Source organism: Myotis myotis, unplaced genomic scaffold, assembly GCF_014108235.1.
Source record: "Myotis myotis isolate mMyoMyo1 unplaced genomic scaffold, mMyoMyo1.p scaffold_m19_p_9, whole genome shotgun sequence".
NCBI lineage: Eukaryota > Metazoa > Chordata > Mammalia > Chiroptera > Vespertilionidae > Myotis > Myotis myotis.
Window position 1 is genome coordinate 76,372,727 of NW_023416401.1, and position 18,232 is coordinate 76,390,958.

General features: G+C 41.5%; 1 protein-coding gene across 6 annotated transcripts in view; it reads right to left on the reverse strand.

Moving 5' to 3' along the window:
* The window catches only part of DZANK1 (double zinc ribbon and ankyrin repeat domains 1), a 62,899-nt gene that overhangs the window by 42,630 nt on the left and 2,037 nt on the right, over positions 1–18,232 (reverse strand). For 3 of the 6 annotated variants that reach the window (XR_004970110.1, XM_036323508.1, XM_036323507.1), the window contains exons 1-5: positions 17,682–17,805; positions 14,679–14,832; positions 10,479–10,593; positions 8,995–9,088; positions 7,710–7,777 (exon numbers count right to left, since the gene is read on the reverse strand). Coding sequence is in view for 5 of the 6 variants with exons in the window: in XM_036323508.1 (XP_036179401.1) it covers positions 7,710–7,777; positions 8,995–9,088; positions 10,479–10,593; positions 14,679–14,832; positions 17,682–17,790 (540 nt within the window). In the remaining variant the exon portion in view is untranslated. Of the gene's footprint in view, positions 1–7,709; positions 7,778–8,994; positions 9,089–10,478; positions 10,594–14,678; positions 14,833–17,681; positions 17,806–18,232 lie in introns of those variants that run through there. The other 3 variants (XM_036323506.1, XM_036323505.1, XM_036323509.1) reach the window with 3 other exon arrangements.

Sequence of the window (18,232 nt, forward strand, 5' to 3'; positions counted from 1 at the left end):
CTGTTATCCACAAATATTTAACTCACTTCGACATACTTATTTAAGCATTCACTTTGTACCAGGTACTGTGCTTGATGCCAGGAGGGGGCTAGCACATGGCCTATCCTGGGACTCAGGTGGTTTTATGTGATCTGTATGTTCAAGTGGTAGGAGAATGGGACAGAAAGAAGTTTGGAGAAGGAACATGAAGGAAAGAAGCTAACAATTATTGAGGGTCTGACAGTAGTAAAATGTGCCTGGCCATTTTTGTAGCCATTTTCTCCTTGACACTTCACAATGACCTTATGATTTGAGTACGATTATCCCGTTTTATTTTATTCTTATAAAATTTTCTTTTGATAATTTCAAACTTACAGAAAAGTTGCAAGGATTATACAAATAACTCCTGTATAGCCAGTATAACCAACTGTTCATGTTAACATTTTGCCCAACTGCGCTCTCTCTCTCTCTCTCTCTCTCTCTCTACCATGGAGAATGAGTTGCAGTCATGATGCCCTGTCTCAAAATACTTCAGTGTGCATTTCCTATGAACAAGGATGCCCTCTTACCCAACAGAATTATCAAAACCAGAAAAATTAACAGTGACATAATACTATTATCTAACCCACAGATCTTTATTTAAATTTTATTAATTGTGCCAATAATGTCTTCACAACTATATTTTTCCTGGTGTAGGATTCAGTCTAGTATCATACTTTCATTCAGTTGTCATGTCTCTTTTGTCTCCTTTAATTTGGAATAGTTTCTCAGTCTGTCGTTTTTTTTAAAATATATTTTTATTGATTTCAGAGAAGGGGGGAGAGGGAGATAGAAACATCAATGATGGAGAGAGAAACCAAGATGGCGGCATAGGTAAACACCGGAGTTTGCTGCCTCGAACAACCACTTCAAAAATACAACTAAAAGATGGAACGGACATCATCCAGAATCACAGGAAGTCTGGCTGAGTGGAAGTTCTACAACTAGGAGGAAAGAGAAAAGCATACCGAGACTCAGAGGAGGCGCAGTGCTGAAGTAAAATACTAAGGCGCGGAGTGCATGCGGAGCTGGCTGACAGCTGAGGGCACGGTTGTCGTTTTCAATTGGGAGGGAGTCTCAGGCTCTGAGCTCCAGTTCCGGGTGAGTCTCTAGGGACCCAGACTCATACGGGAGAAGCGGGACTGTCTGGCATCGCTCAGAACCCTAGGGCAGCTTTCTCTCCGTGGGGCTTTCAGCGATTACTGGGACACTGAGGAGCAGAGCCTCTGAGGGCAAGACTGAGAGCAGCCATAATTGCTAACCCTGCCCTGTTGATCCCACGGGACCCGCCCCGCCCAAGCCCTGCAGGGAGACTTTTGCTGGATAGCCTCAGGCAAAGGCTAGATTAGCACCTCCCTAGAGATCCAGAAGCCAGGAAGCCCAGAGGTCAGAGTGGGACCATCCAGTTTGCAGCTCCATGGAACCATAAAAGACACACTCAGGGGGCAGACTCAGTGAGCACCAAAGCCCCATCGAAGCAAGTCTAGCCCCAGAGGGGTGTCTCCAGCACAGAAGTTCTCCCACTACAGACACAGCTGATTCTCACAGACAATTGGCCTGGAGGTCAATTCCTCACAGTGATAACTACAACAATCAAGGCTTAACTACAACAAGACTGTGCACAAAGCCCACAAGGGGGTGCACCAAGAGTGTCTACCTTGGGTAATTGGGACACTTAGCACAGAAAGGCACTCTATCAACACAGCGAAGCATAAAAAATGCCGAGACAAAGAAACAGGACACAAACGACAGAACTGGAGGAAAGCAAACTGTTGGATATAGAGTTCAAAACCACACTTTTAAGCCGAAACCGGTTTGGCTCAGTGGATAGAGCGTCGGCCTGCGGACTGAAAGGCCCCAGGTTCGATTCCGGTCAAGGGCATGTGCCTGGGTTGCGGGCATATCCCCAGTAGGAGATGTGCAGGAGGCAGCTGATCGATGTTCCTCTCTCATCGATGTTGCTAACTCTCTATCTCTCTCCCTTCCGCTCTGTAAAAAATCAATAAAATATATATATAAAAAAAAAACCCACACTTTTAAGATCTTTAAAGAACTGTCTAGAAGCCGCCGATAAATTTAATAAGGCCCTTGAAAAGACTGGTGAGACCGCCGATAAATGTAGTGAGATCTTCAAGAAATCTAATGAGACCCTCGATGTTGTGATAAAGAACCAACTAGAAATTAAGCATACACTGACTGAAATAAAGAATATTATACAGACTCCCAACAGCAGACCAGAGGGTCGCAAGAATCAAGTCAAAGATCTGAAATACAAAGAAGCAAAAAACACCCAACCGGAAAAGCAAAATGAAAAAAGAATCCGAAAATACGAAGATAGTGTAAGGAGCCTCTGGGACAGCTTCAAGCGTACCAACATCAGAATTATAGGGGTGCCAGAAGATGAGAGAGCGCAAGATATTGAAAACCTATTTGAAGAAATAATGACAGAAAACTTCCCCTACCTGGTGAAAGAAATAGACCTACAAGTCCAGGAAGCACAGAGAACCCCAAACAAAAGGAATCCAAAGAGGACCACACCAAGACACATCATAATTAAAATGCCAAGAGCAAAAGACAAAGAGAGAATTCTAAAAGCAGCGAGAGAAAGAAAATCAGTTACCTACAAGGGAGTACCCATACGACTGTCAGCTGATTTCTCAACAGAAACTTTGCAGGCCAGAAGGGAGTCGCAAGAAATATTCAAAGTGATGAATACCAAGAACCTACAACCAAGACTACTTTATCCAGCAAAGCTATCATTCAGAAGTGAAGGCCAGATAAAGAGCTTCACAGATAAGAAAAAGCTAAAGGAGTTCATCACCACCAAACCAGTATTATATGAAAGGTATCCTTTAAGAAGAGGAAGAAGAAGAAAAAGATACAAATTATGAACAACAAATACACATCTATCAACAAGTGAATCTAAAAGTCAAGTGAATAAATAATCTGATGAACAGTATGAACTGGTGATTGTAATAGAATCAGGGACATAGAAAGGGAATGGACTGACTATTCTTGGGGGGGGCAAGGGGTGTGGGGTGAGGGAAGAGATTGGACAATAATCGTGCACCTATGGATGAGGGCAGTGGGTGGGGAGTGAGGGTGGAGGGTGGGGTGGGAACTGGGTAGAGGGGAGTTATGGTGGGAAAAAAGAGTAACTAATGTAATAATCTGAACAATAAAGATTTAATTTAAAAAAAAGAAAGAAACATCAATGATGAATCATTGATTGGCTGCCTCCTGCATGCCCCCTACTGGGGACTGAGCCTGCATCATGATGGATAAAGACAGACTGAGGCCATAGCTGCTTTGGTTCAGTAGACAGAGCAACCTACGGACTGAAAGGTCTGGGTTTGATTCTGGTCAAGGGCACATGCTCGGGTTGTGAGCTTGATCCCTAGAAAACAGAGTGGGTGGGGAGAAGAAAGAAGCCAGGGGTTCTGGCTAAGTCACACCACGGCACTAGAAATTGGAAGTGAAGGAATGGGCTTAACCTTGAGATAAGGACAGTTAGTCTTCTAGGCCAGTGATTCTCCAACTGGACTGATCATCAAAGTCCTCCATGGAATCCATCCAGGCTTATGAAATCAGATTATCTAGAAGAATTTCAGGAGGAATAGCTGAGAATCTATACTAATAAAAGGGTAATATGCTAATTAGGACAGACGCCTTCTGGACATCCTTCCAGATGTCCTTACGGACAAAGCCACAGTGGCTGCCTGAGGCTCAGGCAAGTCACGGATGGTGGCTGCCGCTGCCAGGGCAGGTCCGAGGCTTAGGCAGCCACGGTAGCCGGCAGTGGGTGCAGCAGAGGCATGATGGGGGCGTCACCTTCTCCTAATCAGCACGGTCGCCTCCCCCAGAGGGAGGCCAGACTGTGGCTTCGGACCGCTCCCCCTGGGGAGCGGACCTAAGCCACAAGTAGGACATCCCCTGAGGGCTCCCAGACTGTGAGAAGGGGCAGGCGGGCTAAGGGACCCCCCCCCCCCCAGTGCACAAATTTTCATGCACCAGGCCTCTAGTCTGTATAAATAAATATATATAGTTACCCCTAGGTGTTCCTGATGTTCAACCAGGTTTGGAAAACATGCTTTTTAGCCACACACTGGGGATCGAGCCTGCAACCTGAGCATATGCCCTGACTGGAAATCTAACAAGTCATAGGTCGACACTCAACCACTGAGCCATGCTGGCTGGGCAGAAAACATGCTTTTTAATTTTATACTTGACTAGAGGCCCAGTGCATGAATTCATGCACCAGTGGCATCCCTCAGCCTGGCCTGCGGGATCGGGCCAAAACCAGCTCTCCGACATCCCCTGAGGGGTCCTGGATTGTGAGAGGATGCAGGCCAGGCCAAGGGACCCCACCGGAGCATGATCAGGGCTGGGGAGGGACATGGGAGGTTGGCCAGCCAGGGAGGGACCGAGGGAGAGCTCCGGGGCATCTCGGGCCCATCTCTCGCAGTTCCGATTGGCTGGACCCCAGCAGCAAGCTAACCTACCGGTTGGAGTGTCTACCCCCTGGTGGTCAGTGCACATCATAGTGACTGGTTAATCAGTCAACTGCCTGCCCCCTGGTGGTCAGTGCACACCATAGCGAGCAGTTGAGTAGCATATCATTAGCATATTACACTTTGATTGGTTGAACAAATGACCAGACAACTGGACACTTAGCATATTAGGCTTTCATTATATAGGACTAGAGGCCCGGTGCACAAAATTCATGCACGGGGGTGAGGGGGTGGTCCCTCAGCCTGGGCTGCACCCTCTCGCAATCTGGGACCCCTTGGGGGATGTCTGACTGCCGGTTTAGGCCCGATCCCACTGGGCCTAAACCGGCAGTCAGACATCCCCCATATAATCCAGGACCGCTGGCTCCTAACTGCTTGCCTGTCTGCCTGCCTCATCACCCCTAACCACCTCTGCCTGCCTGCCTGATCAGCCCTAACCACTCACCTGCCTGCCTGATCACCCCTAACCACTCTGCCTGCCTGCCTGATCGCCCGAACCACCTCTGCCTCGGCCCCTGCTGCAGCGGCTTCATCTGGAAGGATGTCCAGAATGACATCCAGAAGGTCATTCGGCTGTCGGGTCTAATTAGCATATTACGCTTTTATTATTATAGATTATAAGTGTGACCAGACTTGGAATCATGGGTACATAAGAAGCAGTTTGTGGCTGTATAAAAAATGTGACTCCATATATGCTCTACCTAGGGCTCAGATTGGAGGAAGAGAGAGCAAGAACTCTTGGGTTGCATTTAGATGCCAAAATTCTAACTTGGATTTTATAAACATTGAAAAATCAAATTGCTATAACAGTAGTAGTAGATGGCCACTAGTATAAGGGCATCTTTCTTGTATTATATGGTAAAAATGTATTGATATAGCTTTTATTTCTATTATAAATCACCTCCATCTTGTTTAAATCCAATGGGCAAATCCCTGTGCTTGTCTAATTCGAATCCCAGTAACATTTGACATAGATGACCACTGTCTTCTTCCAAAACCCTTTCTTCTCTTGGCTTTCTATGTTTGTTTGTTTTGCTTTCTTCCTACTTCTCAGGCTCTTCCTCTTCTACTCAACCTCTAAAGTCAAGGATTTTGTCTTGTGCTATCTTCTTTTTCTGGACAGCCTTATTTATTAATTATTGTATTTTTCATATGAACAACTATAAACCTACTTTTGCCCGCTCTGGTATAATAAATATTTCCACATATATGTATTTCTAGCCCTGGACTCTACCCCGGGTTTGAACTTGCATGGCCAACAGTGTATTTAACACCTCCATTTGAATTTTTTTAATTTAAGAGAAAGGGAGATAGATTTATTGTTCCACTTATTTATGCATTCATTGTTGCTTCTTGGTTTGCCCTAATGAGAAATCGAACCCATAACCTTGGCATATCAAGATGATGCTCTAACTGACTGAGCTACCTGGCCAGGGCCTCCACTTGAATTTCTAATGAGTCTTTGGACACCTGCTCCTCCCTCATCTTTCTCTCCATTAATGATACCATCACCTCCAGATGCTCAGGGCAGAACCTTGAGGTCACTCTTGACTCTTCCTTTCCCCTCATCTTACCTATCTAATCCCTGAGCCAAACCTGTCAGCTCTATCTCCAAAACCCTGGATTCCCACTGCCTCCTATGATCACCACTTGCACAACCTTGGTAGAAACCACCTTCATCTCTCATTTCTCCCAAATGATATTCTCCTCTGATTCCTCTACAGCCCAATCTCCACACTATGGCCAAAGAAAAAAACTTTTATTGCCCCCCTCTTCTTTCTTTTTTTTTAAATTTTAATTCAAAATTGATTTGAGAGAGCGAGAGAGGAAGGGAGAGGGAGAGAGAGATAGAAATATTGATGGGCTGCCTTCTGCTGGGGATTGAGCCTGCAAGTCGGTCATGTGCCCTGACCGGGAATCAAACTGGCGACCTCTCAGTGTATGAGACGAAGCTCAACCAACTGAGCCACACTGGCCAGAGCCCCCTTCTCTTCTTTTAAATGTAAATAAGATCATGTCTTACCAACCAAATGAATTCCCTTTATAATTAGAAAATCAAACTCCTTACAATGGGACTCACCCATAGCATCTGCTATTCCCAATCATGCCTTCCCATTAGAATCACTTGTGGGTGAATTTTAAAAATAAAACCATGCCCAAACCCCGTATCAGACCAATTAAATCAGAATTCCTGAGGTTGGCTTCCTGGGATTGGTTTGAAACCCCTCAGGTGATTCTCGTGTGCAGTGATGTTTGAGAACCACAGTTCTCCATGCTCCGGCCCCAGTCTACTTCTCGCACCCCATCTCTTACCTTGCTCTCCACACCAGCCTCCTTGCAATCCCCCCTTTTCTGTACTTGCTGCCAAGATCTTTACAGGGTTGGCTTGTGTTCATTTTGAAGGCTCAATTCAAATGTCATATTTTCAAGGAAGCCCTCTCTTATTACCCTGAATTAGAATACTGTCCTTCCTTCATGGTCATTCTCTATCCCAGTAGTTCTCAAACTTGAGTGTGTATCAGAAAAAGGGCTAATTAAAACAGATTAGTGGGCCCACTTCCCAAGTCCCTAAATCAGTAGACCTGGGGAGGGGCCTGAAAATTTGCATTTTTTTAAATTTTTATTTTTTTATTGATTTCAGAGAGGGAGGAAGGAAAAGGAAGAGAGAGATAGAAACATCATGATGAGAGAGAATCATTGATCAGCCGCCTCCTGCACGCTGCCCCCCCCTCCACTGGAGACTGAGCCTACAACTGGGCATTTGCCTGCCCCTGACCGGAATTGAACCCAGGACCCTTCAGTCCGATGCTCTACCCACTGTTCCAAACCAGCCAGGGCTGAAAATTTGCTCCCACGTGATATTGATGCTACTGGTCTGTGAGATCCACACTTTGAAAACCACTGCTCTATTCCATTACCCAGTGTTATCTTTTTCATTTTATTTATCCCAACTTAAAATTTTTTGTTTATTTACATATTTATTATCTGCCTACCCCCACCCCCAATAAAATATAAGTTCCATGAGCACAGGAGGCTTTCTTATCAAACACAGTGTCTCAGCTCTGAAACAGTTCCTGGCACGTGGTGAAAGGCTGAGAAACACTACCTCAAAGTATTTCACAGGAAACATTAAAAAGGCAGTAGGTGTTCAGTACTCCGAAGATTTTCCTTAGAAGTTACCTGGGGTGGATTTCTGGGTGGTCTAGAAACCGATTCTTCACGGTAAGGGGGCCTTTCCAGGTGGCTGTCTGAAAAGCAAAGATCTTTCAATGTTTTAGACTTAGTTCTTTCACCTACCTCGAGGTATACAAATACAACAAAAACATCGTTCTGTGAACAACTGTAATTATATATATAATCATGCGAATGTCTTCATAGTTGCAAAACTTTTTATAAGGGACCACTGTCATCACAGCCTTTCTTTAAAGTAGCAGCTACATAAAGATGACCCCACTCAGTTGAATTAGCACTGAGAAAGAAAAAATTAGCCCAGACTAAGAAAATTAAAATCTGCCCAGCTACATTCCAAAACATTTCACATCAGGCTAGAAAAATAGATAAACCCAACTGCAAGTTTATAGGAAATATTTCTCCCCAGAACACAGTGCAGCAGTAAAATGTCCTAAGAGCACGCCCTTTGAGTGACATTGTTTCTTACCTGCCAAGAAACTTCTCTAGAAATCAGGTTTTCAGAAACTGGTGTTTCAAAGCATCTCAGTAAGAATGAAACATCTGACTCTTGCCTGAGGACCTAAGTTACTTCGACATGGACAAGCAGCCTTAATTTCCAACTTGGTGCAGAGCTTCAGAGAAGGGTTTCTGAGCACAACGTCACATTTATCTTTGTTGTTTCCAAGATAAGAGAATACTGGTTCCCTTAGGCAGCCCACACCAGATAATGACCACTTCACATTCATCCCTGTTGTGCTTTGAGCCTTTCAAACACTCTGCTTTCATTTCCATTTCACACAAACTCCACTCTTCCCCCAATGTGGGGAGCCGGCATGGCCATGGCATACTCAGCCATGGGTCTCATCAGGGAGACAGCGTCCCACCGAGACCCAGCTTTCATTCTCTTATCTGTCTTTTCTCAATCCTTTCACCCCCCCCGCCCCCACTCAGGATCACCCTTGCCTGAGCTGGCATGGCACATAAGGCACGTTGGGGCTGAGTATGCCATGGCCGTGCCAGCTCCCCACACCCCAAACCCTCTACTATCTTTTCCTTTGTTTGGTGATACACCCCATGGATCCTCTTGTGTGTTGCAAGGAGTCATAAACCTGACTTTGTTGGACTCCTAGGTTAGCCCTCCTGGATAAGCCATTAGCTTAGATAGCATTAAAATTCAAATTATGGCTTTACTGTTCCAGTATTTCTTATTCCAACCCTTCTGCAGACAAAGTAAGTTATGAACCTGTTTGGGGTTTAGAAAACTAAATGTTAACCTCATCCTCTCATGTCATACCTAGATGTCTATGGTTAACATTCCAACCAGGTTTATGTTCAACATTCTTAGATTTCTTCCTTGGTTTTGGTGCAACAAATCCATTTTTCAATTCCTAGGAATGAAAACATTGCATGTTAGTCTCTTAATTAGGCCCACTTTAGAATGTGAACATTAAGTCACATGGTAGAGGCAGTGTCATAGCGTATACTTCTTACTTGAAAGGATTTACAAAGTGACTTCTGCCTCACCTTACTCTGGAAATGCACAGCTTTGTGTCTGAGCTGCTTGGCTGGCAGCATAAGCCCCACCAGATCAAGTGGTCAAGATGAGAGGCAGGTAGCAGCACACGTAGGCAGGATGTTGCCATCATGGGAGTCTGATAATGACCAGGGAACTACCAAATCCAGGCAGCAAAGACGGGGTGGGGTCAGACCAAGATAGGACTTACGTACAGTACCTGCCCACATACAGCCCTTAACACTCCTCTCTGGGCTTTCTTCTCTGTGGACTCAGTCTCTTATGCTTGTCCAAGCCTGTGCACCTGCTGACACATGTAGGCTCAGCCTCTGCTGGCTGGCCCTGCCCTGTGCAGATCCCTTCCCTGATCATACTTGAGACCCATGTTCTACTGACACCCACTGCTTTGGTTCCACAGCTTCCCCTCTGGCCTCTGGACCACTGTTGGGCTGAAGGGACTCCCCAGAAAACTTTATGTCACCCCCAACACGACCTCTGTGCCAGACTCTTTAGTTACTGCCTTTCCATGGGTTGGCCCATCTTCTGATCCTTGGATCTATCTCACTGAGGCCAACAACACAGGGTCTGAAGTTTCAAAAGTCATTTTTAGATAGGTCTCCTTCACTCCCCAAAGTGGGGCTTTGCAGCTGCTTGGGAATGAAGATTTCAACGTAACAGGAAGCTATACACACTGAGGGCTTCTCTACTAGTCTGGTGCATCTATTCAATAAATATACACTCACCGCCCTCTCCTACCTGGCCCTGTGCAAGGAATTGAGTACGACAGACGTACTCTCTGCCACCTTGAAGCTTACAGTGCAAGGGGATGATAGACAAGGAGCAAAGTAATCACATATTCACAGCATTTTATAAAAGGAGAAGGCCTGGGTGCTAGGGGAGCAGTGATAGAATACAGAAAACACAGTTTAGTTTGGCTGGAATATATACAGGGGAGTCACAAAGCAAGAAAGGATGACTTAGGACAGAAAGTGATCCTTTGGGATGCCAGCCTAAAGGTTTGTTACTTCAATAGGTAAGGGGGAGTCACTGAGGACACTAGAACATGGGCAATTCTGATAGGTAGGAAAATCTACAGGTGGACCAAAGCGGGGAAATCAGCAAAGATACTTTGCAATGGTTGATAATGACCAGGGTTGTGGGTAGAATGACTGTGGTGATGAAATAAAAGGGAAGATGTGACCACTGAGAAAGGAGGAACCAAGAACGTGGTGACTATCTGAATGTATTATAGTTTCATTACTTGCCTGCTTTGAAGAATCTTCGAGAATGTTTTCAACACTGTCTTCTGAAGAGGCCGCATTTGGTGGTTCATATTCCACCTGAAACATCTTTGTTACAATGCCACTCTGTCTGCAGTCTCTGAAAATTATTTTAAAAAGAAAAAGTCTGTGTATTACACAAATATTCCAAAAAAGCCGGATAGCAATTAAGATAACTCTATTGAAGTCCCTTAGCCTAGCTACTAAATTTAGTATATTTTAAATTGAAGGAATCAAAATATAACTTCTATAGTCTTTCTTTACATTATTCCCATTTAGATGATCTATTGCTTTGTAATAAACTGCTCCAAAACATACTGTTTTAAAACAAATCTGTGAGTTAACCAGGCTCAGCTAGATAGCTCTTGTCTGCAATCTCTCATGTGATTGCAGGCAGATATTGGCTGGGCGGGAGTCAACTGAAAGGTCAACTTGGCTGGATGTCCAAAATGGTCTCTTCCCTCATACTCACAGCCTAGGCTAGGATTTCAATTCTCATTCTCTCTCCCTCCACCCTTCCTTCCCTCCCTCCCTCCTCCCCTCCCTTACAGTATGGAAGTCAGGCTTCCTACACGGTGGCTGGCTTCACCCAGTGTTTATGTTCCAAGATAACAGAGCAGAAACTGCTACACTTTGTGATCTGGCCTCAGCATCATTTCTGAAACATTCTATTGGTCAAAAGTAAGTCATAGGACCAACCACTGGGAAGCATGGTTAATTTCTGGAGACTATCTACCATACTGACCATAAAGATTTTATACTTCAAGTCTCAAACTATTCTAAAACAAAGAATCAGGTTATCTGTATATCATTCCATGTGACTCAAGGGAATTTTCCTGTAGATAGCATAATATATGTTGCTGTGGTAGATTTAAACTGCTATTCCTCAAATGCTACCATGTTTCCAATTTATTCATAATATTTTATAATTAATCTTGTTCCTCTTTGATGCAAAAGAAGTTCCATAAGAAAGCCATGTAGAGGTGCCCATAACTAAAAACTGATGGTGATTTATTCTGAGCACCAGCAACTCACCTAACACTATTTTTTTTAATATATATTTTTATTGATTTCAGAGAGGAAGGCAGAGGGAGAGACAAAACATCATGATGAGAGAAACAGTGGGGATCAAGTCCACAACCCGGGCATGTGCCCTGACTGGGAACTGTACCAGTGACCTCTTGGAGCATGGGTTCATGCTGGGCTGGACTCCATCTTGACTGAAAAAATCCATCTTAGAGGCCTGACTATGACTCCTTGCTTTCAGTATCAAATTAATCTAACCACATCCTTAAAGAAAAGATTGTAAAAAACATTCTTCCTTAATATCATGTTCTGCAAAATGGTTGTTTTGTACAGGACCACTGAGTGGTCCACTGACCGTGGAAAACATCTTATGATTATCCAGGATCAACCACCAGATGGCAATCATGGGACAACTGACCTCAGCCTCATTCCCAAACCCTGCACCCACCCCTGGCCCCTATATGAGCATTCCACAAGAAACCTCAGGAAGCTCAACTTCTCTTTTCTGGTTGACTGCCCTGTGCACAAGCTCTTTTCAATAAACTCTATCTGCTTGATCTTGTACTGAGTTTAATGCACATTTCTATGACATTGAGACTCAAGAACCTGGCATTCAAGGTCCAGTAACAAGAAACCATGTGGCCCTAACCAGTTTGGCTCAGTGGATAGAATGTCAGCCTGCAGACTGAAGGGTCCCAGGTTCGATTCCGGGCAAGGGCATGTACCTTGGTTGCAGGCACATCCCCAGTAGGGGGTGTGCAGGAGGCAGCTGATCGATGTTTCTCTCTCATCCCATGCACCAAAAAGTCATCGGTTCCATCCCTAGTCAGGGCATATACCCAAGTTGCAGATTCCATCCCCAGTTGGGATGGGTACAGGAAGCATCTCTCTCTCTCTCTCTCTCTCTCTCTCCCTCCCTCCCTCCCTCCCTCCCTTTTCCCTTCTCTCTACAATCAATAAAAACATATACTTTTTAAAAAACATACACAATACTATATTTTATTATATTATACTATATTATAGAGGCAATGACTGCTGAAGTTGACATGTTTTCTTCTGCTTTTTTCTCTATATTTTTAAAGTATGAACATAATATAGTATAATTTTTATCCTAATTTTTTCACTTATATCATAAATATTTTCCTGTATCATTCAAAACTTCATGACCACAATTTGTCTCTCTCTCTTTTTTTAATCCTCATCGGAGGATATTTTCCCATTGATTTTTAGAGAGAGTGGGAGAGAGAGGGAAAGACAGAAATATCTATGTGAGAGAAACATCAATTGTTTGCCTCCTGCACAAGCCCCGACCACGGACCAGGCCAGGGAGGAGCCTGCAAACCATGTATGGGCCCTTGACCAGGATAGAACCCAAGACCCTTTGGTCCATAGGCCGACACTCTACCCACTGAGCCAAACCATCTCGGGCTAACGTCCTTTGTCTCTTTATTAAGAAACTAATTATCTTAAGTACCTAGAAACAGACTTGTATGAAGCAGTGTAATTTCCAGAAAGAACTATTTTATCACAAATGTATACAAGCACTAATTTTTCTTTTGTGAGGAAACCCAAATTATTTTTTATATAAATATTTTCTCTAAACTGAACACACCTGAAATACTAACACTGCTTTCAGAGTAAACAATTAGCAGGCACAGAGCAAGATGGTAAGAAGCATAAAGAAACACTTTATTTTTTAGACTCTTTAGAAGCTCTATTAATTCCTCCAAACTATATATTTGCCATTATATTAATACTTCATTTCACTACTACCTGCAGCTTCCAAAGGAGCCTGTCTTATAGCATTAGGTATGAGAGTACTATTTAGCTTGTTAATTTTTTTAAAATATATTTTATTGATTTTTTACAGAGAGGGAGAGAAACATCGATCAGCCTCCTCCTGCACACTTCCCACTGGGGATGTGCCCACAACCGAGGTACATGCCCTTGACCAGAATTGAACCTGGGACCCTTCAGTCCACAGGCCAATGCTCTATCCACTGAGCCAAACCGGCCACGGTGCTTGTTAATTTTTTAAAAATATTTTTATTGATGTCAGAGAGGAAGGGAGAGGGAGAGAGATAGAAACATCAATGATGAGAGAGAGATAGAAACATCAATGATGAGAGAGAATCACTGCACACCCTCTACTAGGGATGGAGCCCACAACCTGGGCATGTACCATTGACTGGAATTGAACCTGGGACCCTTCAGTCCACAGACTGACCCTCTATCCACTGAGCCAAACTGGCTAGAGCTAGCTTGTCAATTTTTAAAGATAATTAAGAAGACTTGTTTTGATAGAAGTGAGTTGACAAGTAGGAAAAAGCTACAAATGTCAATATTTAATAAAGAAGAATAATGTGTATTAGGGGTTTGTTTGATTTAATTTTTATTTTATTCTTTTTAAAAATTATCAAATTCCAAAACAATCTTTGGTGTAGAATTTGTAACTCTCCTCATGCAGTAGTTCAATCACCAGAGGAAGCCCTGATAATCTTTTTGAAAGCAGTACCTTGGCCAGCCAGTTGTTGAATTGGGGCCTAATAGTGTTCCAAAGATGTGGCCAAACCTGTCTTGCTGCACAAAATAATCCCCCTATCACAGACTTGCAAAGCAATTGAGTTTTTCTCTACAACACAAGGTTTCCAAATTAAGATGTGTTTCCATATTGGTAAAGTGATAAAAGTCACTGAATAGGAAAGAAAGGAATAAAGTAGCTAATATCCACAAATGGAAGAGACAGTAGCTTTCAAGGCCAATTAAATCAATACAACATAAAACAGAATGATCATGGTGGCTGTAGGCTATGTCCTGGGGAATAAAAGAAATATCCACTAAAAACAGTATTTTCTCTAGAGCCTGATGAATCTCTTCAGAGGTCCCAAACCCTGAAAAGGTTCCTGAAATTCCAATATAGAATTCAAAATAAAAACAGAATATTATTAATACACATAGCACTCCATTAAGCTGTACTCTCATGATTTCTGCACTCTACAGTATACCTCAGCAGAAGACAAAAGTTACAGATATATGCTGAAATTAAAATAATTTTTTTATGCCTTTCTAGTCCGGCACTAATTCCTACTGAAAGAAAGAAATAAAATTAAAACATCATTATTGTATAAAGTTATTTTAATCACCAGGCTCTTAACTTACTTAGAGACTGCAATAGCTTTAACTTGTATTTTTCCATCAGGCAGAGTAATAGGCTTTGTATACTTAAATGTAGTATTTTCACCATAACCAATTCTCTTTAGAAATTCAGGCTTACTGCCATCCAAGGTATAATATATGCTGACATCTGGGGTATCTGAAAAACCCAAAACAGGATAACTGCGATTAGCATTAAAGTACCAAGTCCCTGAATAATGCCAATGGGTCCGTTATTTAATGAGATTTTTAAATATATTGTAGAAATGAATACCAATAACAATAATTGAGCTCCTTCTCTATGCTAAGCACTGTGCCTTACATGAATAAACTCATTTCATCTGTACAATCCCATTAGATAAGCCCTATTTTATACCCACTTTATAGTTGAGGAAACTTGAGTCCCAGAGAGGTTAACAGCAGAGTTGTGATTTGACTCTTGGTAAGCTGAATCCATAGCCCACACTCTTGAACCACTATGCTATTCTGCATTTCCAATAGGGCATTAGTTCAAATAGAGTAGAGGTCTAATTTTAAAACTAGAACAGCCATTTAGAAAGCAGGAGCTATTTTTTCATTATTATTATTTTTTAGTATTGCTTAAGAAATGCTTTTATACTTGGACTTGGTAAATGATTCATTCCTACAACCTTAGAAAATTTATAAAGGTAATAAATTAATATAAATCTAGATTCAAAATGTCAAAAAATGATAGACAATTAAAGCTCTCCTTCCCACTCCCAATATCAGCTGCCCCAGGCAATCAATGGGATCTTGACTATCCTTTCAAAAATATTGTATATCAATACAAGCATAAATGTACGTGTTCTTAATTCACTTACTCTTTTTATACAAAGGTGGTATATCATACTCTGTTCCACACCTTTCTTTTTTTCATTTAACAATATATCTTGTATATTGTTCTATACTGGTACATAAAGAGTGACCTCAGTCTTTGTTATGGCTGTGTTGTATTCTCTCTTTATAGAGATGAACCACAATTTAACCAATCCCCTACAGATGGACATATGAATGTTTTCTTTTTCTTTCTTTTGCCATTACAAACACTGTAATGAATAACCTTGAAAACTCTTCTTTTTATAAGTATATTTGTAAAACATGTAGAACTAGCACTGTTGAGTCAAAAGGTATGTGCATTTGTAATTTTGGTTAATATTGCCAAACTTCCCCCCATAGAAGCTGAAACAACTTGCACTGCTACCAGCAATTCATGAAAGTGCCTGCTTACCCACACACCCATATCGTGTGCTATCAATTATTTTATTTTTACTAATCTGTTAGGTAAAATTAAAAAAGTATCTTGTTGTTTTAATTCACATTTCTTACATTTTGAGTAAGATTCATTCGCTCCTTCAACAAATACTTACCAAGTACCTATTATGTAGCAGACACTGTTCTAGACACTTGAGGATACCCCAGTCACCAAAGTCCCTGCTCTCATGGAGCTTCCATTTTAGGAAGGACACACAGACAGTAAACAAACAAAAATGATATACAATCTATTCAATGATAATTAGATGCAACGGAGTAATAAAGCAGGGGATAAGGTCTGCTCAGCAAGCAGGTGAAGGGGTAGGTAGAAGGATATTCTCACATGAGACACTTATATTTCCTTTCCTATAGAATGTCCTTTCACAACCTTGTTCATTTTTTATTGGGTTATTATTATTCTTTTTGTTACTGAATTATAGAACCTTTTATTTTTGAGACATTGTTAACGTTAGAGAATTTGGATACCCTATTATTCATATCCTCATTTGTCAATAAACATTCAATTTCTATGAGTCACGGGCACATATATTAAAATTTGTATTTTGCTTTGAAAATTTAAAAAATAATATTAGCTTTTAAGATAAAGGGAGACAGTATAATGTAATATATTCTTAGTTGGAACTCTTGGTCTAGGAAGCACAGGGTCATAACATAAAAACAGAAATAATTTTTTTTTTTTAATATATTTTATTGATTTTTTACAGAGAGGAAGGGAGAGAGATAGAGAGTTAGAAACATCGATGAGAGAGAAACATCGATCAGCTGCCTCCTGCACATCTCCCACTGGAGATATGCCCGCAACCCAGGCACATGCCCCTGACCGGAATCGAACCCGGGACCCTTCAGTCCGCAGGCCGACGCTCCATCCACTGAGCCAAACCGGTTTCGGCCAGAAATAATTTTTACACATATCACTTAAAAAAGTACATTGGAATCTCAATCTGTTTTAAACAAGTATTTGTTCATATGCTTTATCTATAAAACTTTCCCTCTTCCTTATAGTATACATATGTATATGTAAATATGTATGTGTGTATATATGTGCATATATACATATACTCACTTTTGGCATTAGTAGGAAATATTTTTTTGTTATAATAGCTAAGATTTATTTTTGTAATAATAATTACAAAATATTTTTTGTAATAATAGCTGATTTTATTTTTGTAATAACATCTAAGATTTATTTTGGCATTATTATATGCCAGACCCTGCATACCTCACATCAACTCATTTAAGCCTCACAATGGCTCTAAATAGATATTATTATCACTATCTTACAATGAGGAAACTGAGACTCAGAAAGGCTAACTAATATACCAAAAATTACTAGAGGTTGTCAAAGCCAGGATTCAAGCTCCCACATGAGTGGAAAGCCCGTGTTAGTATATCAAATTTATTATCCCAGCAAAATAATGAGCATCCTGGGAACATTTGGGGAAGCACTGGGACATCTTACCTTGGCCAAAGTGAGTCAAGGCATTGCTGCAATTAAGCACCTATACAAATGAAAGGGTAGTCAAAGCTAACCGCTTCCATCTAAATATACACCACTCTATAAACCATCAAGTATAAGTGTTGCAAATTTTGGAAGTTTTATAAACTTCTCAAGGTCCTGGTTATAGAAAACATACAAAGAAGAAAATCAACAACCAGATGAACATAAAGAGTATGACCACGTTATTTTAAAGCATTTCAAGTATGTTTTATTTTTACCTGATTTCATTTCCACAAGTGTATTGTTATCAATTTCATGGTTGGCTTTTCCAGGCTGAGGCACTCGCAGTGGTATGATCTGAGGAACACACACTGAACCAGCAGTCATTTTCCCTGCTTACATTTTTAAAAAAGTAGATGAAAATAAATTCCAATAGCCACATATATTTGAACACACATACTGAAGAGAAGTACCTCATTAAAATACAGTAAAGCTGTAAAAACTAAAGAGAATACTATTGCTATATCATCTAAAAATATTAGTCAACTTTTATTTGAAATAATTATTGCTTCAGCTGTATTTTTGCTATTGAGGTCTTCTGTGGAGTTTTGATTATCAGGTAAGTAAATTATTACCTTACTCCTGGGAAAAGAGCATGAATGAATGAGATGTTGGAAAGGAATTACTTTTTTAAATACATTTTTTAATTGATTTCAGAGAGGAAGAGAGAGGGAGAGAGATAGAGACCTCAATGATGAGAGAGAATCATTGATTGGCACACTCCACACTGGGGATCGAGCCTGCAACCTGGGCATGTGCCCTGACCAGG